Source organism: Manis javanica, chromosome 11 (genome assembly GCF_040802235.1).
Source record: "Manis javanica isolate MJ-LG chromosome 11, MJ_LKY, whole genome shotgun sequence".
Taxonomy (NCBI): Eukaryota; Metazoa; Chordata; class Mammalia; order Pholidota; family Manidae; genus Manis; species Manis javanica.
Genome location: NC_133166.1, coordinates 23,378,788 through 23,403,408, shown reverse-complemented (window position 1 = coordinate 23,403,408; position 24,621 = coordinate 23,378,788). Strand labels below are relative to the sequence as shown.

The 24,621-nt window shown below is 36.0% G+C and overlaps 1 protein-coding gene across 3 annotated transcripts in view; it reads right to left on the bottom strand.

The window, feature by feature from the left end:
- Window positions 1-3,683: 3,683 nt before the first annotated feature.
- Window positions 3,684-24,621, bottom strand: part of RRM1 (ribonucleotide reductase catalytic subunit M1) — a 31,206-nt gene continuing 10,268 nt past the window's right edge. For 2 of the 3 annotated variants that reach the window (XM_037026182.2, XM_037026184.2), the window contains exons 5-19: window positions 24,164-24,223; window positions 23,306-23,345; window positions 22,903-23,065; window positions 18,997-19,138; window positions 17,442-17,525; window positions 16,300-16,461; window positions 15,875-15,954; window positions 15,037-15,238; window positions 12,185-12,334; window positions 11,754-11,975; window positions 10,068-10,144; window positions 8,169-8,304; window positions 7,227-7,322; window positions 5,307-5,495; window positions 3,684-4,314 (exon numbers count right to left, since the gene is read on the bottom strand). In XM_037026182.2, the coding sequence (XP_036882077.1) occupies window positions 4,126-4,314; window positions 5,307-5,495; window positions 7,227-7,322; window positions 8,169-8,304; window positions 10,068-10,144; window positions 11,754-11,975; window positions 12,185-12,334; window positions 15,037-15,238; window positions 15,875-15,954; window positions 16,300-16,461; window positions 17,442-17,525; window positions 18,997-19,138; window positions 22,903-23,065; window positions 23,306-23,345; window positions 24,164-24,223 (1,992 nt within the window). In that variant the 3' untranslated portion in view covers window positions 3,684-4,125. Of the gene's footprint in view, window positions 4,315-5,306; window positions 5,496-7,226; window positions 7,323-8,168; window positions 8,305-10,067; window positions 10,145-11,753; window positions 11,976-12,184; window positions 12,335-15,036; window positions 15,239-15,874; window positions 15,955-16,299; window positions 16,462-17,441; window positions 17,526-18,996; window positions 19,139-20,785; window positions 20,933-22,902; window positions 23,066-23,305; window positions 23,346-24,163; window positions 24,224-24,621 lie in introns of those variants that run through there. The other variant, XM_017647045.3, reaches the window with a different exon arrangement.

Sequence of the window (24,621 nt, the reverse complement as noted above, 5' to 3'; positions counted from 1 at the left end):
TGGGTTTTTCATTGTGTCCTCCTCTGAATCCCTGGGAATCTCCTTAGGCTCCTCCCCTGGAGCCTCAGGTCTACTTATCCATCCCTCCCCTCAGCCTTGCAGATCAGTGCCTTGGAGCTGGGTCCTGACCTCCAGCCTCACCTTTTCAGAGGCAAAGCCAAAGCCACAGGAGGTTGCACTGGGACAGGAGACCACCACATTCTCCTACGGTGAGTTTGGGAGTGAGAAGAAAGAGATTTGTGAGGGATTTGGAGGCAAGGAAACCTGATTGGACCCGAACTCCACCTTTTACCACTGACAAACATAAGTTCCCAGCTCTATCACTTAATACCTATGATACTTTAAGAAAATTAGTTACTTTCTCTAAACCTCAATGTCTTCACTTATAAACTGGATCAATAAACGGTATTCATCTCTTAGGGTTGCTGTACTAAAGATACGATATGAAACAACCCTTGGAAACATGCCTGGAAGTGCTCAATAAATGCTAACTCTTAACATTCTGAGCCTAAGAATAAACGGAGCCTGTCCAATGTGGCCTCTTGTGTGGGGTGTGAGGGGAAAAACTGTGGTGTAGATGGCAGAGTCCTAGAAACCTAAATTTGAGGCATAGGTCTTCTTGCTAGGTGACACTAAACAAATCACTTGGAATCTCTGAGCCTTGATGGGGCTAGTTTTCACTCATCCATTCATTCAACCTTCAAGGGATGCTCTAAGTTGCAAATGAGAATGTTTATTAAAATCCCTTGATGCATTCATTTATTCTATCAATGTATCAGTTATCAAGCACACATTCTGTGGTGGGCCCTGAGCCGCACTGGGACATGGTCTCCCCACCAGCAGCTTTCAGTTTAGTGAGAAGATAGGTCAGTAAGCCAGTGATTAATGCATAATAAAGACCTGAACAGAGACTTGGCTTCTCTTGTTCTGGGCCCACTCAAAATTAGCAGCTTTTCAGGTCATTTGATAAATGGCCCTGAGTAGCACACCCAAATGACGAATATGTTGCCATTTTGCCTCCGAAATTAGAAGAGGCCCACTGGGTGTTACGCCTCTTTTGATTGCAGGAGGAGCCAGATGCAATAACTTACCCATTACGATAGAATCAATCTCTCAACATGCCTCATACAACTGGACCCCTAGAAATTCCAGTTAGAAAGCCCATGAATCTTTGTCAAATTTATTTCCCACTCTGACACACAAATATCTTACTAGTAAGTCTAGAATAGTTGCCACTTCTTGCTCACTAGGTCCAAGTCAATGTAATGGAGCCCTGTGACATACTGTGGAAGGGAAAGGTGATCAAGATGAACTAAAATTATGACACAGGGTTGGAGAATGGATACACCTGAGGCAGAACATGTACATGGTCACCCAGAACCTTGTCTCTTTTAAGTATTTGATTAGGGGTCCAATAATGGTGTTTTGTGTGTCTGCTGTATTGCCACATCACAGCATGAACTATCAGTGCTCTTTGCTACTGGAAATAGTCATTAGTGCCCTTAAATCTAATCAGATTGGAGAACCAACTACAGAAACACCAGAACTATTTCAGAAAACTCATCCTTAAAATTCTATTGTCTAAAACCACTTTCAGTACCAAATCTGTATTAGTCAGGGTTCTTCCTCTCCAGAGAAACAGAACCAATAAGGGATGTGTATGTGTACACACACACAGAGATTTTTAGTAATTGGCTCACACAATTGTAGAACTGGCAAATCCAAAATTGGCAGAGCAGGTCAACAGATTGGAGACCCTGAGAAGGGCTGATATTGTAGCTCAAGTCCAAAGGCAATCTGTAGGAATTTCTTCTTTCTCAGGGGATCTCAATCTTTTTCTCTCTTAAAGCCTTCATCTGATTGGATGAGACCACCAACATTATGGAGGGCAATCTGATTTACTGACTTAAATCAGTGTCTACTAATTTAAATGACAATTTCATCTAAAAAAAACCCTTCACAACATCTAAACCAATGTTAGATCAAATATCTGGGATCTGGGTACCATGACCTAGCCAACTGGCACATAAAATTAACTATCACAGATGCCTAGGCTCACAGTAAGCCTAGCCATATGTGAAAGGAGTGGCCTAGCACAGAGCTAATCTGCAAAGACTGATAGAGATTCTGAAACTCAAGGAAATATGTCAAAATATTAACTGAACATGTTATAAAGAATAGCGATTTCATTGATCACACAACAAGGAATAGTCTCAGCAAAAAGTTTGGGAACACCTCAAATAGAGTATTTCAACAACAAAAAAAAAACATAGGCATACAAAGACAGGAAAACATAGTCCATTCAAAGGAACAAGATAAATTGACAGAAACCAACCCTGAGGAAGCCCAGCCATCAGGCTTACTAGACAAAGATATTAAAACAACTGTCTTAAATATACTTGAAGAGCTAAAGGAAATCAGGAAAATGATGTCTTAAAATCAAAGTATCAAAAAAGAGATAGAAATGGTTAAAAAGTACCAAAGAGAAATTCTAAAGCTGAAGAGAATAATGGCTGAAACTAAATGGGCTCAAAAGCAAATGTGAACAGGAAGAAGAATCAATGAACATGATGATAGGACAACTGAAATATGAAATCTAAGGAACAAGGAAAAAAATGAAGTGAACAGAGCCCAAGGTCTTACAGGACACAAACAAGTGGACCAATAGACAATTACGGGAGTCCCAGAAGGAAAAGAAATGGTCAAAAAGATTATCTGAAGAATAATGGCTGAAAATGCCCCAATTTAATGAAAGATGTGAATCTACCAATCCAAGCAATTCAACAAACCTCAAGGATAAACTCAGAGACCCACACCAAGACACATAATCAACTGTCAAGTGCCATTAGAATAGCTATTATCAAAAATGCAAAAAATTAGCCAATATTAGCAAGTATGTGGAGTAACTGGAACTCTCACGCAGTTAGTGGGAATGTAAAATGGCACAGCTGATATAAAAAATAGTTTGGCAGTTTCTCAAAAAGTTGAACACAAAATTACATATTCTAGCAGTTCCACTTCTAGGTATATATCCAAAATAATTAAAAGCAGAGATTCAAACAGATACTTGGGCATGAATATTCATAGCAACATCAGTATGATACTTAAAGGTGGAAATAACCCAATGTCCATTAATAGATGAATGGATAAACAGAATATGATATATAAATATAATGGAGTATTAGTCTTCAAAAGGAATCAAATCCTGCCACATGCTACATGGACAATCCTTGAACATCATGCTAAGTAAAATAAGCCAGACACAAAAGGACTGTGAGATTCCATTTATATGAGGTACATAGAATAGGCAAATTCAGAGAAAGAAACAATAGAGGTTATGAGAGAATGAAAGAAAGGAATGGGGAGTTAGTATTTTATATACAGCTTCTGTAAGGAATGATGAAAAAGTTCTGGTTATAGATGGTGGTGATGGTTGTACATTGTATATATACTTAATGTCACTAAATTGTATGCTTTAAAGTGGATAAAATGGTAACATTTGTGTTATGTATATTTTACCACAGCAAAAAAAGGGAAATGGCATATATTAAGATTGGAATTCCATATAGCACCTAAGTATACTTCCTAAAAATTTCCTCCCTGAACTCTCAAAGAACAGAAAGTGTTTTTTTTTAATTTGGCCTTTGCATGAAAATAAGACAGAATTAGTTTCACACAACCACTTAGAAATGTTTATCTTTATTTCAGAATGACCTATAGGACTTTATCCAGATAAAGGTCCTGTCAGCAATTCTCAGAGTTTACGACTCAGTTTTGCGTGTAGGGACCCACCAGTCAAAGCAGCAAAACTAAGTCTCCTGACCAAAACTGAAGGCACCAGAAAAGAGAAGCCAGATGGGCAATGAAACCCTACTTGGTCACTCCCTGTTTGCAAGATGACTTCTTTTGCATTCCTAAAACTTCTATTTTGAGTCCCAATATTTCAATTTAAAAAATCAATACTTTCACACTCTATAGTAACAGTACTTTAAATCAATTGATCCTTTTGTTGTAACATGTCCATCCAGCAAAGCCTTACCACTTCAAGCAAACCTATTAAGCCTATCTATGCTCAAGAAGTAGTTTGACTATTGAAGAAGTGCTGGTCTCTTCTAAAGCCTTTCCTCAGGATCCACACATTAGACACTCATCTCTGTTCTCCAGAGAACACACCATGGCTGCTGTGTTCCTCTCCTTCTCTTCTTCCTCTTGTGATGCTTTTTCCTTATCCTTCAGTTTCTCCTTATTTAGAGTGAATTGGATTGGATTAGCAGCTGGTCTTGTCCTTAAATAATACATCCCAGTCTTCAAACCCTATAAGGGAAATAAATACATTAGGAAAACCTGTGAGAACACTATCATTCAAGAGCAATGTTTAAAATACATTTCCACAAACCAGGTCAAATTATCTCAACTTGGCATTCTATGTCCTTTAGGAAGCCCTCTCAAGAATGCTTAAAGAAAGAGTCAGAGAGTACATTCTATTGCTTTTACCCCTAAAACAGGATTATCTCTTTGGAAATGTCAAATATTTTTGTTCTTCAGTCTTTTTTTGTGGTTTTTGTGTGTATGACTTCAAAGTTTGCCAAAGACAACATGTCTGCCTTAGATTATAACTATTTAGGGGCTAGATTATGTCTCTGTGTAAGAAAAGCATATGACTACTTCAAGGATAAGGATCATCATCCTTCATTCAGTATCCCCAATCTTAGCACACAGTATATATTCAATACATGTTTGCTATAAAAAAATTAACTTGTTAATTCTGTATAAATACCCAGCACATTGCCAGGTAATACGAATATAATCAAGAATCACAGGACTTTACAATTGGCAATTACTAGCTAAATAACTGGCTTTTATAGACAGTTAAAAACAGAGAGATAATGGGTAGTTTTGAGTAGTGGGTTTGCATGTGTAAAGGTCAATTTAGGAATGATAGCAGTGCACAAGATGGCCTAGAACAGAGATACTAGAAGCAGGGGATCAGTTAGGAAGTTAAGAATAATGGCAGCAGACTAAGGAAGAAGATATTCAAGAAGCAATACAAGGAACAACCAATACAACTTGATGAGTGATTACTAGGACAGTAAACCTAGGAATGAAATAATCCTAAAAGAAACAAGAAAATATAAAGTAAGAACTTGATCTGGTATAAAAACAATGGGTTCGTTTTAACATATTGATTTGAAGTAGAAGAACTTTCAGATGGAAGTATTTAATAGGTAAGTAGAATATAAAACTCTGTTCCAATTTCAAAATACCCCAAGTTGTCAATACTGACTTCCTTGATTTCCTCTACGAACCTGCTTCCAGCCATAGAAGTGCATACTCGTAAGTTTGCCATAGTTAGGCTCAGCAATATGGATGTTCAAAGACTGGCTTTGATCAATGAAAGCGCCTCTTTCGGCTGCCATCTTGAGAACAGTTTTCTGAGAGATTTCCCACACAGTCTTATAAAGTTGTTTCAGGTCATCAGGAATTTCTTGTATGCTCTGAAGAGAAAACAAACATTTACTATTCTCTGGTTGAAGAAATTAATGTGATTAAACATAATAATGACACAAGAGTTGGCCTTGGTTCTACTTCCTATTGGACCACTGTACCATTCAGTATCATACAAGATGATCCTTATCAAGTTTCCCAAGGCTGATCACCTCTGGCTTAGAAAGTCCAACAAAACCCCATCAACCAACAAAATACCTGGCTGTGATCATTTAAGATCAATCTTTAATTGGTTTATAGCCGAAACGTTTATTGTTCTAGAGGCACTTAGAGGAAGGAGCTAAGAAACAACACATGACCCTGGAGTTTTATAGAGAACACAATCTCAGCTTTAACTCACAGAGGCGTGGTCAAGGGAAGCAACGAAATAAAACCCTTTAAATAAACTAGGACTCTGCAAACTCCATTTGGAGTCAATGGAAATAAGGTTTTGTTAGGTGTAGGTAACTTGGATCAAAATATACAGACTAGCTAATGCTACAGTTTCTGTCAGCACATATAAAAATGTTACAGGAATCTTTACATGTTGCCAAGCAGAGCAAAGTTTAGCCAGAGATCTCTATCCTTTTGATTCTCAGTTGCAAGTATTTCTTTATTAAACACTATTTGTGACTCTGTCTTTGGACTATCAGTCTTCCATCTCCATCATACTTAATTTATTAAATTTTACTCTCTACTTTCAGACTTCATATCAGAGGTCCCTAAACTTTATGCACTTTGAATTACCTAAGCAGTCTTAAAAAAAAAAAAATACCAATGCCTGGTTCACATTCCCAGACATTCTTATTTAACTGGAGAGGGGTGCAACCTAAGCTTCAGGATTTTAAAAGCTCCCCAGCTGATTCTAATGTGCACAGAAGCTGGAAACTGCTTTATATTATTGCACAAACAAGAAGGTAAGGCCAGCCATGTGAAGATGCATTTAATCCCAGCACAAGAATGCAGAGGTAAACAAAGCCATTCTTTCTCTCCACTGCTTGGGATAAGTGAGAAGGTACCAAAGTCCAAATTAGCTCCTAGAGATCACACATCATTTTCTTTCCTTTTTTTTGGAACACACTCATTTATTTCTGAAGGTGTTAATGTGTACCCTCTATTCTTCCTCCTCCAGACTCAGCTTTCAGCTTCAAACTTCAAATCTTGGACCAATAATTAGGCAGGTGATTCCATCACAAATACCTTTCAGGATGTCTTCCCCTGATTCTTTGGACAATATCCTGGGCAAGTAAATGAAAAGCATTTGACCTTCTAGAGCGATTACCTTTTAGAGAAGAATGTAGTATTACTGGATGAATGAAAGGCCTCATTTCACGTGTACACAGTTCCTATGTCAGAAAGCCACTGCAGTGTAAGGAATACAGCCCTCATGCTGAGGGGTGGGGACTTGGTCGGTAAAGCCTCAATTGTTGACAACCCAATTTTCTTTTAGATTCATTCTGTTTGTTTTTGTTCATTTCAAGCAGCTCAGCCTGAATCTGGTAATTTAACAGCCCTGACTCAAACCACCAGAACATATCTTTCTAAATCATCAGCAACAGTCCTGGCTCTGTGTCCTCATTCTAAAGGTATTTCTGGGAACTCACAGTTCAAAATGGCTGACGGATCACTTGAGGTTATAGCTGTTCCCTCCCTGACGCCCAGCAAAATGAGAGAAAAATAAATTTAACAGCACCATTAGGAGCCTAGGGAGCGCTCTTACACATATCATTTTCATTCTGTACCTGGATAGAGCCATTGCACGCAATAATCTGATTTTTCATCTCTTCATTCCATAAGCCCCGCTCAGTAAGATCTTTGAGTAAGTGAGGATTTACAATCTGAATGGAAAAACAGAAAAGATGTGAAGGAATAAATAATAATGACAGGACCTAAAAAGGATAACAGACCTGTAGTTTAAAGTAAATAAGATCACTGAAGAATTGCTTATGTGGTAAGTTCTGTATTTTATCAAACTGAGAGGTCCATCACACCACACAAAATATATATTCTTTTAAAATCTTAATATTTGTTATTCAAGAATCCTAACATGAGGTATTTGTAAAAACAAAAAGAACATTGCCGTGGATTGGGATTTTTTTTAAGGATACAATAAATACTTAAGAACAATTAGAAAAGTATCTACCCAAACCTTACAGAAATTTATTTCTGGAAATCTGGAAATTCATAAAAATCTTTTTAATTATGGTTCTCAGCCCTAGCAACACATTAGAATTACCTGGGAACCTTTTGAAAAAAACCACACTAGGAGTCCTACCCACCAGAAATTCTAATTTGTAACCAAGGTTGAGAACCACTGTCTTCAATGATGCTCCTATATGTATATTGAGTATCATCAACTTAAGTATTTGAGGTTATAGTATAAATCACTATGATTATAGAATGGCTAAATATCACATGAACTCTAATATCAACAAGTTACTTTCATACTCAACTCTCAATCATTCATTCAACAGAGATTCATTAAATTTCTATCATGTGCTAAAATAACATATAACATTAGGAATGAGGATCAAAGCTTTGTTCCCATAAGAAAAAAGGGAATACTAAATATGAGTTGGTATTTACTCCCAACATCAGGCTTTTAAAAGATCTCTTTGTAGATCTAGTTCCCAACATCAGGCTTTTAAAAGATCTCTTTGTAGATCTAGTTGTGATCTTCTCACCTGAAATTCTCCTGACAGGACTCTGCGAGTGTAGATATTGCTGGTATAAGGTTCAATGGACTCATTATTCCCCAGAATCTGAGCAGTTGAAGCAGTAGGCATTGGGGCAATAAGTAAACTGTTTCTTATACCATACCTAAAGAAAAGGAAATTATTAGGTGCTGGTCCTAAAACTACAACCTGCCAGGAAAGCATCTATTTTAAGTCACTGTAGTAAATACAGCCACTGTGAGTAACACCATACATACATTAGACTCATATCTGACTTTAATTTAACTCCACAGTATGGGTGACATAGCTCACCCATCCTAAATGCCTGACTCCTAAACAGAATTAGTACAAGTTTTACTGCTGACAATCCTTATCATGCCATGACTTATGCCACTTGCACTGTGACGTTCAGGGATCATAGCACCTGATATACTAGCTTGCCCAAGGAAACACTCAAATGGCTACTGGAAAGTTCCAACTGTATCAGGGCACACTCATTCAATCCTCACTCTTTTCTAAGTGCCTACATAATCACTGTACAAGGCCTTGGCAGGAAACATGATTATGTTAAAGTTGTCAAAATCAGGTATCTGTCACCACAATTCTCCACAGGGAAAAATTATGCTCAAACTATATTCCTGAATTCCTATTACCTTTTCGATTCCTAGAAGAAGGTTAACATTTTTTTTTAATTTTATTCATTGCCAAAGAGAGTGCTTAAGGAAGAATATACCATCTGAATATTAAGAAATCTTCAAACTGCTCTCAGCTCCTTCAAAGCTCAGCCAAAGGGATACCTATTCTAGAACATCTTTCTTGATCAGGCAGATACCACCAAATACAAGTATCAAATATAAATATATATATATTACAAACATTTTCTGTGACCTATACCTTTATGTATACTTTGTGTGACATGTTTTACCTTACTTAAATCTTAAGTTTTTCAAACAAGAGTTTCTCCTTCCTACATTTTATACCACTGGATTATAGTGCTTAGCTGAGAACTTCATATCCTAATGGAGTCTGTACAACTCAGTTCTCAACCTCATTGTCACTTCTAGTTGAGGCATCAAGCAAATCACCCACCGGCTCCATATCTTTACTTCGTAAAGTAGACAGTGGTTGTCTGATGCAAACAGGCTTTTTTGTGGGGAGGTGGTACTGAGATAATTTCATTTCACTCCCTCTCTGTATGTATGGTTTTCTGAATTTTCTAACATGTATTATTTCAGTAAGAAAACAACTTTAAGGCAAATAGATTCTTTTTAAAGAGCATGTGAAAGTTACTGCTTCCTTCTGCAAACATTAAACACAGCACGATTAACCTAGAAGACAAACTCATTATGACAGAAAATGAGAACACCTTAGTTCATTATTCACACTCAGCAGAACATTCTGCCTGCCCCTAAATCTCACATTTATTAGTTTGAAAGGCCTACAAAAATTCAGTTTTTATATTTTTCTTCCACACAGTTTAACACATTACCCTCCAAAAGCTCTTCCAAATATCCCTAACTTGTTCCTATGACAATCAAGTCAACAAAAGCCATTTATGTGCTCAAGGTGGTTAGGCAATATATAAAAGTGAAAAACATTTAAAAAGCAAGCACACTTGGAAATATGAAGATTTAATGAGAAAAAGAGTTGCCTAATCTAGGTAAAGCCAGTAAAACAAGATCATAATATTTACATATACTGAAATGCTTTCATTGTGCCAAGCAATTTGCAGATACTATACATATAAGATCTCACAAAGTATTTTTATAAAAAGAGTTGACAAGTTTTTTAGCCCACTTAAAAGAAAAAAAAATGAGTTTAAGTTAAAATAACATACATAACATCTGAAGAGCCAGAATAAGCACCAATACCCTCTTTACTTCAAAGCTACTTTACATCTGTACTTACTTTGCAATCTTGTCTTTGAGAAATTTCCAATCCCACAGGTCTGTGGGAGTAACATTCCACATATCATACTGAAGGATCTAAGGAATAAACAACATAAATTTATGATAAATCCCTCTATGACAATTTAAAACTATGACAAAAACCAAATGACTAATTTCCATGCCCCAACATCCCAACAAATCCTGTCTTCTAGTAGAACTTTTGTGTAAGGAATTCCTCTGCACAAGGAATACAAAGTCCAGAGATGTTGCTGGACAAACTTCCATGTAGTCATATTGACCAAAACAGGCTAAGAAAACTGGGGAAGGCTTACCTCTTCCCCATGTCCCAGCTGTGAGCCTTCTCAGAGGACCCATCTATCTACAAAACCAGGAAATCATAACATGGAAGTATATTGCTGAAATGCATTCTCTTTTTGAACATTAAATAAAAATTTTACTCTAACCTCATCTTTCTTTATTGCTTTAATCTGCCCCTTGATCTATTTAGTTAGCTACTAAACACCTATTTTCAAACAACTACACTTGGATTTCCTAAATATCAGCAGGAATATCAGAACTAAAAATAAAGTTTTATTTTACATGGAAGAGAATCATATTACTGGTAATATAGGCAATGTGGGAAGAATTCTAAGACAGCTCCCAGATTCTCACCCCCTGATGCACAAACCATGTAGTCTCTTGAGAGTGGACAGGACCTGGGAATATGGCAGATGTTACTTGAATAATTATGGCAAAGGTGAAGGGTTTCTACAGATGTAATTAAGGTTGCAAATCAGTTATTTTTGCGTTAAACAAAAGGGTGATTATCCTTTGTGAATCTGACTCATCAGATGAAACTCCCACAAAAAGCTACTGGACTGTGTCTTTCTTGAAATGAGAGATCTCCCTATTACTGGCTTTGAAGAAACAAAACACCATAATACTAGAGCTGCAAGGAAATGAATTCAATCAGGTAAGTTTACAAGAGGACCCTGAACCTCAAATAGACTGCAGCCTCTGCTGACATCTTGGCCTTACAAGACCCACAGATGGTGAGACTTGATTCCTAACCCACAAAAACTGAGATAATGAATGTATGTTGTTATAATCTGTTAAATTTAGCAGTAGAAAATACAGTTAGCATTCTTCAGTTATTTGAGCAATGCCTAGTTCTAAATAAAATATTAAAGTATCCTTTTTACTCCAAAAGACAGAAGTGCCATATTGGTTTCCTATAGCCTATATAACAAGTTACCACAAACTTGGTTGCTTAAAATAACAAAAATTTAAACTCTCATAATTCTGGAGGTCAAAAGCCCCAAATCATCAAGTTAGGACGTCCACACTCCCTACAGAGGCCTAAGGGTTCTGTTCTTTGTCTCATCCAGCTTCTGGTGGCTACCAGCATTCCTGGGTTGTGGCTACATCATTCCAATGTGAACTCCATGATGAGGTATGTCTGCCTTCTCCTCTTCTCTCTACCTCTTATAAGGACAGCTGCCACTGGATTTAGGGCCCACCTGGATAATCCAGGATAATCTCATTTCAAAATCCATAATTACATCTGCAAAGACCCATTTAAAATCAGATAAGGTAATATTCACAAGGTTCCAGGGATTAGAATGTGAACATATCTTTAGAGGTCTACCATTTAGCCTAGTACAGGTACTCACAGGCAAAAAAGAAATTTCATCCATATACTTACTCCTCTGCTGACTGGAGAGCCCTCATAGGTCTCATATGGGCCATGTTCCTTGGCCAGTTCACAGCTGGCTTCCAAGGCTCCATAATAAATGGTTTCAAAGATTTGCTTATTCAATAACTGGGCCTCTGGACTTTCAAAAGGATACCTCATCAGAATAAAAGCATCTGCCAGACCTTGTACCCCAATTCCAATGGGGCGGTGGTGTTTATTTGATAAGTATGCCTTTAGGCCAACAGATTTAGGAAAGAAAGAGACAACATTACTGAACAGAAAAAGCAAACATCCTGCCCCAAATGACACATACTCTTTTATCTCTCATTTTTCTCATACCATTCCAATGATAGCCATATAAATGATGACTGCCAGACCATGATAAACCCCACCACCTTGCATTTTAATAATTACCAATAAGCAGAGAAATCTATTCATACCTCTGGAACAGGATAGTAGTTAATATCAATAATTTTATTCAAGTTTCGGACAATGACTTTGGTGACGTCAGCCAATTTCTTAAAGTCATATGTGTGTTCTGGTGTGACATACATATTCAGGGCCAGGGAAGCCAAGTTACAAACAGCAACCTGGAACACACAAAAAAAGGGTCAAGAATCACAAAACTGCTACTTCTTCCCCCAGGTCAATGACACCATGACATAAGACTCTAACACTCTCTAACATTAAAATTTTAAATTTTCATCTTTATCTTCTCCCTCTTCATCATCCACTAGTTCATTTTTAAATTGGAATACCTATTCAATTGTGAGTTGTACACTGGTGAGTTGTACACACACCAGTGAAACAGGTACAAGGAGAGAACCCTGTGGCACAGTACATGGCTCTATTACTGGACATATGTCATATTGTGCTATTATGTGTATCTGTCTCCATCAGTTGATGCATACTATCCAATACAGTAGCCAACAGCCACATTTAGTAACTATTTAATTAAAATTAAATAAAATATGCATGCCTACCTCATCGTTATCAAGATTCTGACAAGCCTTTAATAACAGAGGATAGGAGTTCATGAATTTTGAAAAAGCTCTTCAAATAACTTTTCCCACTACACTATGATAGGGGATGAACGTTTTTCAGGTAGGAATCTTATTTATCTTTATATATTCTGTATTGGCACATCTGGCATATAATAAATGCTTAATAAAGTTTAATTATTAATAATTAAATGATAACCTTCTGATCCATTTTGAATATGACTATCCCAATCCGAACTCATAACTCCTCTCACCTACACTCCTTCATGCCCTTCCTATCTACTCAATTCTACACGTTGCCAAAATATCCATTTTTAAAACACAGCTCAGACCATGTAAGGCTGATAAACGCTAGGGAGAAAAGAAAAGGCAGGAAAAGATGGGGTTTTCAAGACGAGGATGGAAGAAGTGCCATTTTTAAATAGAGTTGTTAAGGGAAGACCTCACTTAGAATGAGACATATGAACAAAGAACTGAAGAGGCCAGAAAAGAATCCATGTTGCTACCTGCAGGGAAGAGCACTTTAACATTCACTGTAACAGCAAAAATCGTAAGGTGGAGGCACGCTTGGTATGTTTGAGGAACAGCAAGGAAATTAGTAGGGCTGGAGATCAGTGAGCAAGTGGGAAAGTAATAGCAAATGATGTGGGGACACTCAGTTGTGTAGGACCTTATGGGGCATTATAAAAATTCTGGATGGAATTGAGTAAGGAGTGATACATACTACGACATGGATAAACCTGAAAACATGCTAAGAAAAAGAGCCTGGCACAAAGGCCAAGTATTATATGTCCACTTATAAAGAATGCCCATAATGGGGACAGAAAATAGATAGTGGTGGCCAGGGAGGAGGGAAGATGGGAACAGGGAGTGACTACTAATGGGTACAAGGTTTCTTTTTGGATTGATAAAAATGTTCTGGAATTAGATATTGATCATGGTTGCACAACCTCATGGATATACTAAACCACTAATTTGTACACTTGAGAAGAGTGAATTTTATGGTATGTAAATTATACTCAATTTTTAGAAAAAGTAAATCTGAATAGGCAGGATAAGGGGAGTGTTGTGTGGAAAAACTGTATTATCTGATTGTTTTAAAAAGGGTCACTCTAGGCTGCTCCCTCTCTCTGGGGGCAGCCATTTTCTCTTTCAGATAATAAAATCTCTTGTGTGGGGAAAAAAAAAAAAAGGGTCACTCTAGTCTCTATAACTTTATCTTGTCTAATAATTTCTTGAGTATTTACCAATTTTCTTCAACTAAATCATGTTACCAGAGGGCAGAGGCTGAGCCGTCTTCACTTACATCCCAGAGCACATTAAGTACTGTTGTCTTACACATAGCTGGTACTCAGTAAATTCTGTCGAATTAAACTGCAACCATAGCAGTATGTTTAACTCACTTACCATTTTCTTCCTCACTTTTCACTTGTCATGTTTTCTTATGTCCTAGAATTTGGGATCTGCTTCTTCCTCCCCATTTCCAAAATTTATAGTTAATGTCCAAGCAGCCTATTATCCATTGACTGCTACAATCTCCTTAAATTAACCTTCAACCTCTTCTCACACCAAACTACTCTGTAACCAAAAGAACTATCCTCCTCATTCTAGAACTTTGGTGCTATTTTCCTTTTAGAGGCATGTCCTTCCTGCCTCTGTGACATGCCAGCTTCCACTTACTATCTCCTTTCTTCCAGCCCCTGCCATGCTCTCCATATTCCAAACCTTAATTTATTGACTCCATCAAAACAAACTTACTTGACACTTTCAGCACAAAACCTATCCCTATCTCTGATCTGCCATGCGGGCCATTCTTCCCAAATGGAAAATTTTTCCATAAACATAAACAAAAAAATCTATGTTCCACTTCTAGCTTTGCCTGTCCTGTCAATCATCTTAAAGATACAAGATTGGAAGTTTTTCCCTTCATTCACCAACAGGACTCTCTACATGCTTACATACCCTAAACTGAATGAGCATCCTAACACATTTTTGCATTTGTCCTAAACCACCATAACTGTATACTGCTATTTTTCTCAGGTAAAGACTATTACAACAACTTGTGTGTAAGAAAAAGTTGAGTCTTTTTTACGCAGCTTATACTAGAAGATATTCAAGGGCAGAATCACACCTCTTCCTTTCTATGTAATCTGTTGATTTTATTGCCCTTCTACTTGCAGTAGTATGAAAACTCCCTTCAAGCCTCTCAAGTGAAATTAAGTGAGGGTACAGAAACAGTAACTTCCTATGATTCTTCTCTCAGTACTCTAGGCGGAGGTTTTTCTACCTACCTCATCTTTGCTGGTATACTCTACTATTTCTGTGCACAGGTTGCTGCATTTGATCGTTCCCAGGTTCTGCTGGTTGCTCTTCCGATTACAGGAATCTTTGTAAAGCATGTACGGGGTACCTGTCTCTGTCTGAGACTCAATGATGGCATACCAAAGCTGCTGAGCTTTTACAACTTTGCGGACACGACCCTGTTTCTCATAACTGAAAGGCAAAGCTAACATTATTTTAATATTCCCTAAGAAAATCTTTATTGCAGACAACTTGAAGGACATTGAATATAAACTTACAAAAACTCTTATATGTTTTACTAAGAGAAAAGGAAAAAAAAGGAAATATGATACTCATTTTGCTCTGGCTAAAGGCACAGAGGAAAATCAGGGAGCTTTAGACCCCTTCAAATACACCCCAAAATCCCACTAAATCAACAATAAAAATTAGTCACTTCTCCTGTTGCATTATTATTTAATGAACTATTGACCTGTGTGTCCTAGTTGTTGATTCCCATGTGCAATATAAAGCATAACTTATTTTATCAAATGTACAGCATGTCAAAGCAAAATAATAACCCTGCTACTCTTGCCCTGTTTTTATAAAGATCAATTAAAAAACCCAAGCACCTATTTATAAGTCTCCAAAATTTTAAGAAAGAATAAGAAACCAAAATTTTGGTGAATATTCAAGAAACGAACTTAACCAAAATTAAATTATTAATCACTTTCTTTCAGAAGCTTCTGCAGATTCCTAGAAATTAATGACTGATGTAGTTTCAAACTTTGGATGCCCCATTTAAGAGATGCACATGGTTAAAACAGTATTACTTTCACTTTTTTCCTGTACCTTTCATATAGCTTCTCAAATTCCTCTCCCCAAACTTCATCCAGACCAGGACACTCATTTGGACACATCAAAGACCAGTCCTACAAAGGGAAGAACCCATAAGAAACTTCAAATAACCAGCCACACATAGTCCCTTAGGCACAGGGCAATGGATAGGGTGGCTTCCATAGAAATAATCATTTTAGACTTAGGCTCAAACATCTAGTTCTACCTGTTTGTACATGACTTTTTAAGCATTTAGGTCAGATAGCATATGCTTTAGAGAATAGGAATCCAACAAGACAGCAGTGGCATCTCTTAACTTGTTTAGGATGCCTCCCATAGCATAATGCATTGGTGGACTCTTCCTAAGTATGATTTAAGATCTCAAAAGAGAAAGCTTATAGGAATCAAGTCATTATTACTACCAGGTACCTCTCTCTCACCTGATTAGTCTCCACTCGTTTCATGAAGAGATCTGGAATCCAAAGAGCAAAGAAAAGGTCCCTAGCACGCTGTTCTTCTTTTCCTGTGTTCTTCTTTAAATCAAGGAACTCAAAGATGTCTAAATGCCAAGGCTCCAGGTAAATAGCAAATGCCCCAGGTCGCTAATAGTAAATAAATCATCACTCTTTTCAGAATCAGAAGGAAACAAAGAAAATTCCTATTTTCCAAAGCACTTTTACAGTATCTCCTTTGATCTTTATTACAATTAATTAATTGAGATAGTAACAAATGAAAGCATAAGATATAAAGTAGCAATATTTTTCTTACAATTCTAGGAATAAAAGAGAACAAGTGACATAAAGAAAATGTGGGACAACAAAGATTAAATAACTTGTCCAAAGTAACATAGTGAACAAAAGAAGGAGCTTCCTCTTCAGCTGTCATCCAGCTCACTCTACATTGTATGATAGGTATGTAAAGCCCAAAGCAATTTAACTGATGGCAATTAGTCATGCTCTAATTATAGGTCAAAAATGTGTTTTATTAAGGTACCCACGGATTTTCTTTTAAAGTCCATCAAGGAAAATTCATAACCTAACAGGTGACTAGTGTGCCTCATATGCAAATTATCCTACTGATAACATTGGGTAACAACCCAGTCCTCTCAACTTTTCCTCTGTAAATCAGTTTGTTTTTTTCTAAAAAAACACTTAGATGACATATCATAACCCCTTTTCAAGGTTAGTTATTAATAGGGGTCACACTTAGAAATTCTTTGCCAATAAAAATGACATGTAAAAAAACTAACCAGATCACTGGCTGCCTGGAGCCAGGGGTGGTGTACATATGGGTGGCAATGAATGGGGTAATAAAAACAAAGGTGCATGAGGAAACATTTTGGGGTAATGGAAATGTTTCTGATTGTTATAGTGGTAAAAGAAGTATACACAATTTTCAAAACCCATCAAACCGTACACTTTAAGTGTGTGCACCTTACAATTAAACCTCATTAAATTGACTTTAAAAGTGAAAAAAAAAAGCCAAGTGTTTAGAAACATATACAATGAACCATCTTACTTTAAGTAAATATGGTAAAGATTTCTAGTTCTGATGTCCAGTACTTTCAAGTAACAGAGGATACCTTGTTTCCACCTTGATCCACGTATCGAGCTGTGTTGTTATATACTCTCAGCATTGGCACAAGACCATTGGAATTACCATTAGTCTGAAAGATAAGCCAAGAATAAAGGCACCTAGGGCAGAAGGAGGGGATTCAGCAAGGAAAATAACAAAATGGCTCAAAAGGGAATGAATTACTCTCTACCAGTCTATATAAAGTTTTCCTGCTCTTCATCTCTACCTCTGCTTTTAAAACAAAAAACAAAATGCCTGATATAAAATAAACAAAATGTTGTTGAATAAATTACAATTATGTACAAAGTTATTTCATGGCATCTCTAATTTACAATGAGATATAATTTTGAGTCAAAAGAATCCAAAATAAGCGTAGCTAAATTTAAACTCCTTTAAACTCCACATCTTCTAAAGGTCAGTATATAAAGACACACTTTGAGTAGACTAAAAATACTATTTTTCCCCCAAAAGAATTCAAGGCAACCTACAATGAGAATTGTGTGCAATGGATAAATCAAGACAATAAAGGTAAATGGAGATTCTCAGCAATAAATGGATTCTAGAATGAAGATAATACAGTCTCCTAAAACTAGAAGACAGCTTTTTGTCTAGAAAGTTAAGTGAGCCATGGCTCACCCTACTATTGTATGAAAAGTGCTACATATATCACAGCACCTCCAAAACACCACCCAATGGGATAGTTTCCTCTGGACACCCTTATGTTATTCAATAGAGTTAGATATTTTCTTCACATTACATGAGGAAACAAACTCTGAGATGTAAAATAACTTACAAGAGGCCACACTACTAGGAAGTAGTGGGAGCTAGGATTTAAAGCCCTGTCTTACCCAAAATCACTACCTTGCCTCCTGATGAACATGAACTAGCAAAGAGCTGGAATTTACATCATGAAGGGCCAACGTTTAAAACTTGAATCCTGGGGGGACTTGATAATAGGGGGAGTCTAGTAACCATGTTGTTCAAGTAATTGTACATTAACGATATCAAAAAAACAAAAACAAAAACAAAAAAAAACTTGAATCCTGGCTCTATGACATACTAAGTGACTGATCTCTGGAAGTAATTTAACTTTTTAAGCCTCAGTTTCCTTATTTGTAAAATGAAGAGAATAGTGCCTGTACTCACAAAGGTATTATAAGGAGAAAATTCCTATTATATGTCTGTAATGATACCTATATTTTCTATTGTGATAGTAAGGATTAAATGAGAAACTCAAGTAAAACTTTTATAATAGACTTAACATATAGTAAACAATCAGTAAATGATAACTGCTATTATTATTATTGCTAATATAAATTAGAATTCCAGTATCTGAGCTAAAAAGGATCCTGGGGATCATCTAACCTGAATCTCTAATAAGACAGATAAAAATGAAGCCAGAAGCAATGAAACGAGTCACTCCAAATCGCACAGCCAGCTAGTAACTGACAGAGACCCAGGTCTCCCAAGCCCAGCAGACGCCATCTCAACCATAAGCCTGGTTGCTTACGGACTTGAATCCCTCTAGGCTACATGTTTTTATTCGTACAACAGAAGCTTACCCCAGCAATGTAGCTGCCAGTAGCTCGAATACAACTCACAGCAACACCAATTCCCCCAGCAGACTTGGAAATCAATGCACACTGCTTTAGAGTATCATAAATGCCTTCAATGCTATCATCTTTCATACTTAGAAGGAAACAGCTATGGTGGGAAAAAGTCACAACTCATTAAAGAAATGAAACAGAGCAGAATCACAAAATTGACTACATAATCCAGACAGTTAAGTATGGCAAATAAAAGATTTCAAGTTTACAAAATTCCTAGATGTTTCTAGAAGAAAAAAATATTTTACTGGATATGATACTAAGACATATCAACATATATTATTTTGAAATCACCTTTCTGCCTATCCTCAATGGTAAGCATAGAAGGAAGTCTTATAGGTAAGTCTAAAAGACTTGCTTACATGGTTCACTAAACAGCAAATGTGTCATTTTAACATTTTCTCATGCAAATTCCTAAGCATACATCACAGGCTTTTCAACCTATGGGTAAGCCAAGTAAAATTAAAAATTAAACATTTATGAAAAAAGTCAACATCTATAAAACAGTCAACCAATTCTTTTACATGTCCACCAAAATTTAGCTCCCTTTCAGTCCTTTTTAAGATATCCCCCTTGACCTGTGCTTTGCATCTCATCATGCTCACATTACCTCAGGAAACTTCCTCTACCAATGATCCCTTCATCATCTGGAATATTCAACCACTCAAATAGATTCTATCCACTGACATTTTCTATTAAATACTCAGACACTCAGAAGATAAAGAGAATAACAGAGCATGTACTTTGTACTTACCAACTATCTCAAGAAATTAGATACTACAAATATAGCCTAGTTATAATCCCATACCATTTCCATGCAGTTCTTCCTTCTTTCAGCCTTTATACATGTCCATTTTAAAAATTACTGGTTGCATATTTATCCTTCTGCAACTTTGCTTTTAACTAAATATTGTATTAGAGATTCATTTCTACTGATACATGTAGCTAGAAAGTAGTTTACTTTCAGTGCTGTAAGGTGTTCCACTGTATTAATGTACCAATATATATTTGTCCATTTGCCTGTCAATGGACATTTGGAATATTTCCAATCTGTTTGCTATTCTAAACAATGCTGCGGTGGAAATTCTTGAACACATCTACATATCTCTAAGGATTTCTGTAGAGTATAAGCCTAGGAAGGACACTGCTGGGTCAAAAATTTGTATGTTTTACTTTACTGAAGATCCTCCAAAGAGGATGGATAAGTACTCTACCTAGCAATGTGTGAGAGTTACCTGTGTTCCATATTCTTACCAACGCTACATATTATCAGCCTTTTAATTTTTATCAATCTGATGAGTATTAAATATCTCATTTTGATATTAACTTTCATTTCCATAATTAGTAGCAAAGTTTATCATCATCTCACATTTACTGGCCAGTCAAGTTTCTTCTATGAATTATTTACATAATTTTTTTACATCCTTTGTCTATGTTCCTATTTGGCTTTCTATCTTTTTCTTATAATCCTGCAATAGTTAACATACATTACAAGTTATCTTCTCCCAGTCTAAAGCTTGTTTTTACCACTTTGTTTTTGATTTACATTTTAATGCAGTCAATTTCTTTATGTTGTTTTGTTTATTGTACCTATTTTAAGAAATCCTTCACCACTCTGAGATAGTACATATTCTCCTATCAAGATGTAGGCTGAAGTATTAAGAGTCATGATTTATACAACTCACTTTCAAATGAGTCAGCCAAAGAAAAATTTTTTTATTTTAAAGATAAAATATATACATACAGCAAAATGTTGGTATTATTTTTTGATCTATGCAGAGGTGGGTATCTGGATGTTCGCTGTCCTTTCCTTTCCACTTTTCTGAATGCTTGAAATTCACAGTAAGAAGTTAGGGAGGAAAATAGGTATTTTCTCTACATGGTCTTCTAAAAGAATTTACTCTCATATTTACATTTTTTTCTTGAATTTGTTTCTGCATATGGCATGAAAAAAGGAAATCCAATTATATTTTTCCCACAGGATAATCAGTTTCCCTAATACCATTTCCCCAGTGAAATGCAATGACACCTCAATTATTCATCAAGTTCCCATATAAGCCTGAATCTGTTTCTGGACTATTATACTCCAGTGACTTATTATTTGTCTACCCCAGAGTAAATAAAATAACTGTCTTGATCACAACAGATTTACAGTAGTCTTGAAATCTGGTAGGGCTTTTTATTTGAAAATGTCTTGCTGTTTATATTAGTTTCATGTGGCTGCCCTAACAATTACCACTAATTTGATGGCTTAAAACAAATTTATTCTCTCACAGGTGGTTCTAGAGACCAGAAGTTCAACATCAGTTTCACTGGGCCAAAATCAAGAACACTCTACCCACGGGCTCTAGGGAAGAATATATTCTTTGCCTCTTCCAGCTTCTCGTGGCTCCTTACACGTAGCCATGTCACTCCAATTTCTGCCTCCATTTTCACACTATCATAACTCCCCCAATCTCTCTCTTACAAGGATACTTTTGATTGGATTTAGGGCCCACCTAGATAATTTTGGATAATCTCCCTATATCAAGATCCTTCTTAATCATACCTGTAAAACCCACTTTTCCTATAAGGTAACATTTACAGATTCCAGGGATTTGGATCTGTTATCTTTGAGCAGCCTACTAGATTATTCTTACCCTTTTGCTGTTCCATATAAATTTTAGAACTAACATCTTGAAATTTTGACTGGATCAACAGATTAACTTGGGGAAAACTGACATCTTTACAATATTAAATCCATTTGCAGATATAAAAATCACTCTCCATTTATTTTAGATTTATTCCTTGGTGTCTTGCAGTATTATAAATGATATACTTTAAAACTTAGTTTTTTGATAACTGAAGTACAGAAAACTCGATTAACTTATATTGAACTTATATTGAGAAATTTTCCTGAAATTTCTTATTAATTCTAATAAATTGTCTATAGAAGCTCCTGAGTTTCCTATGTAAAAATTACTACTTTTGAATCATTATAGTTTTGTTCCCTCATTTCCAATCTTTTTTTTCTCTTTCAACACAATGCTGGCTCAGGCCTCCAATGCAACACTGAAAACAGGGGTGATTCTAAGTTTTTAGTGAATATCTTTTACCAAATTAAACAAGTTATTTTCTATATATTTCAATTTTGCTAAACTTTTCATATCATGAAAGAGTATTAAGTGGTATAAAATGTTAGTGCAATGAATTACATTGACATGGTTTTCAATGTTCACACATCCTTTAATTTCTGGTACAAACCAACTTGCTAAGGGTGTATTTTGCTGTCATTATTGTTTATATATCACTAGGTACTATTCCAGTGTTCCCTTCCTCTGAAAATGGCATCACCATTAATCCTGTTACTCTGTCCATAAACTCAGAAACTATCCTTAAATTACATCTGAAACATCACCAAATTCTGTCAGTTATCTCCCAAATCTCTGCATCTCTACTTTCACCTCCATTAGCCAAACTACCATCATCTCTTAAACAGACTCCTGTAAGAGTCCCGTAATTACTTGTCAGTGTTAATTTTTAAAAAACAACTTTGAGACATAATTCACATACCATACATTTACTCATTTAAAGTATATAATCATAACTTTTAGTATATTCCCAGAGCTGTACATTTTAGAAAATTTCATTATCATCATCAAAATTTTAGAAAATTTCATTATTAGCATTTGTCTCTCTCCAATGCATTCAACACACTGCAGTAAGACATCTTTCCACAATGCAAATCTCATTTAATCAGTGCAAGAGTGATAAAATGTTTATTAATTTTATGTGATTAACTGCCCAGTTTCTTCAGGTCAAGGTTTATTTCCTAGTCAAAACCATTTCAGAACATTAAAAGCATTTATAGATGACACATACCTAGAAAGTTGTGGGCGGTTAGTACCAGCATTGAAGAGGGTGGGAGAGGCATGGGTAAACCACTTCTCGGAAAGAAGGTTATATGTTTCAATAGCAGCATCAATACCTTCTTTGTGAATCCCCACAGAAACCCTCATCAACATATGCTGTGGTCTTTCAGCCACTAAAACAAAAGGAGTTTCACATGATGGGACATATCAGAAAAACTAGGATGAGACATGTACTTGAGTCAAAAAAAGACAATTTAAAAACTATACCAATAAGTAGGACAATTATTCACAAATTAATCCTAAAGTTTAAAATGTTAGTTTAAACAGAAATGTTAAGGCTAATAGCTTAAGACTCTATATGGAATACACAGATGATGAATAGAAAATGTACTACACAAACATGTTGTTCTTACCTTTTCCATTGATCTTCAACAAATAGGAACGCTCCAGCGTCTAGAAAAAGGAAAGCTATCAAAAAACTTCTAGAGCAGTTTTTAAGACACAGTGGATGTATCATTCACAATAAGGCAGTCTATTTGAATCTTCTCAGTTTTTATATAATTTTAAATGAAACATATTTCCTCTTACTAGCTTCAGTTTCAAAAATTATCAACTGGCTGTTTTGGATTGCATGAAAATTTCTGGAAAAAGTCAGCTCTATGTTAATGTATGTAACATAAATTGTAGAAGTCATGGCATTCATTTATCATCATTGTAATGATAACACTTATAAAGTGTTCAGATCAGGCCAGGCACTGAGCTAAGCAACACTCATTTAATCCTCAACAGAATTTGTTGTTGAAATTTTATTATTATTATCCCCAATCTAAAGATGAGCAAACTGAAGCAGAGAAATGAAGTAACTTGTTAATAAGAAATAGAGCAGAAATTTGAATCCATGTGGTGTGAGAACATTCACGTTTTCAATCACTACACAATACTATTTATTAACACAAAAGTACTTAGAAAAGCACTTTTTTTTGCACATAGTAGGGATTCAATGTATCATTATTGTATAGAGAACAATAATATGGACTAATCCTCCCAAATTATCTGTGTAACTCCTCAGGTTATCTTGAAGTAATTATTTGGAAAATTCCGAACTGCAAATTTCCTTAATTCAAACCACCACCACCACCATAGCCCCACCTAATCCCCCAGTCCAACCCAACTCCCCAGAATTTAGTGCCTTTATAGTTGTATTACAAAAACCTGCATTTCCTGATTCCCCACTTATAAGGAATTCCTACTACTGGAAACCCATTAATTACCTTAAAGCCAAAGTAATTATAAGAGAAGTCTCGATCATAGATAATGGCAGAATTCAGGCGCTGATGGAGATGAAAAGGGATCCATAATTAAGATAATTAGATTTATTTTCACAATATCTAGCATTTTTAGCTCTGACTCCAGAACTAAAGTGACAGGACACAAAAGAGATAACACTAAGTATTGCTGTAGAAGTCCATATCTAATGTTAAGAAAAAAAAAACCAGTATACAGATTGAGTATCCTAATTGGTTTAAAAATGTAAATTAAAACACTAAAGATGGTGGAAATAAAAGTTGTATATATACTAAAAATATAAATGCGATTTTCCAAACTTTACCTATGACATTTATAATATATCTCTAACTAAAGAGGGAAAGAACATGAGCATAAAGGGGACTGTATTATCATCATCCTGAAACATGTTTTTAGACTACCTGTTAATCTAAAAGTATTGGTA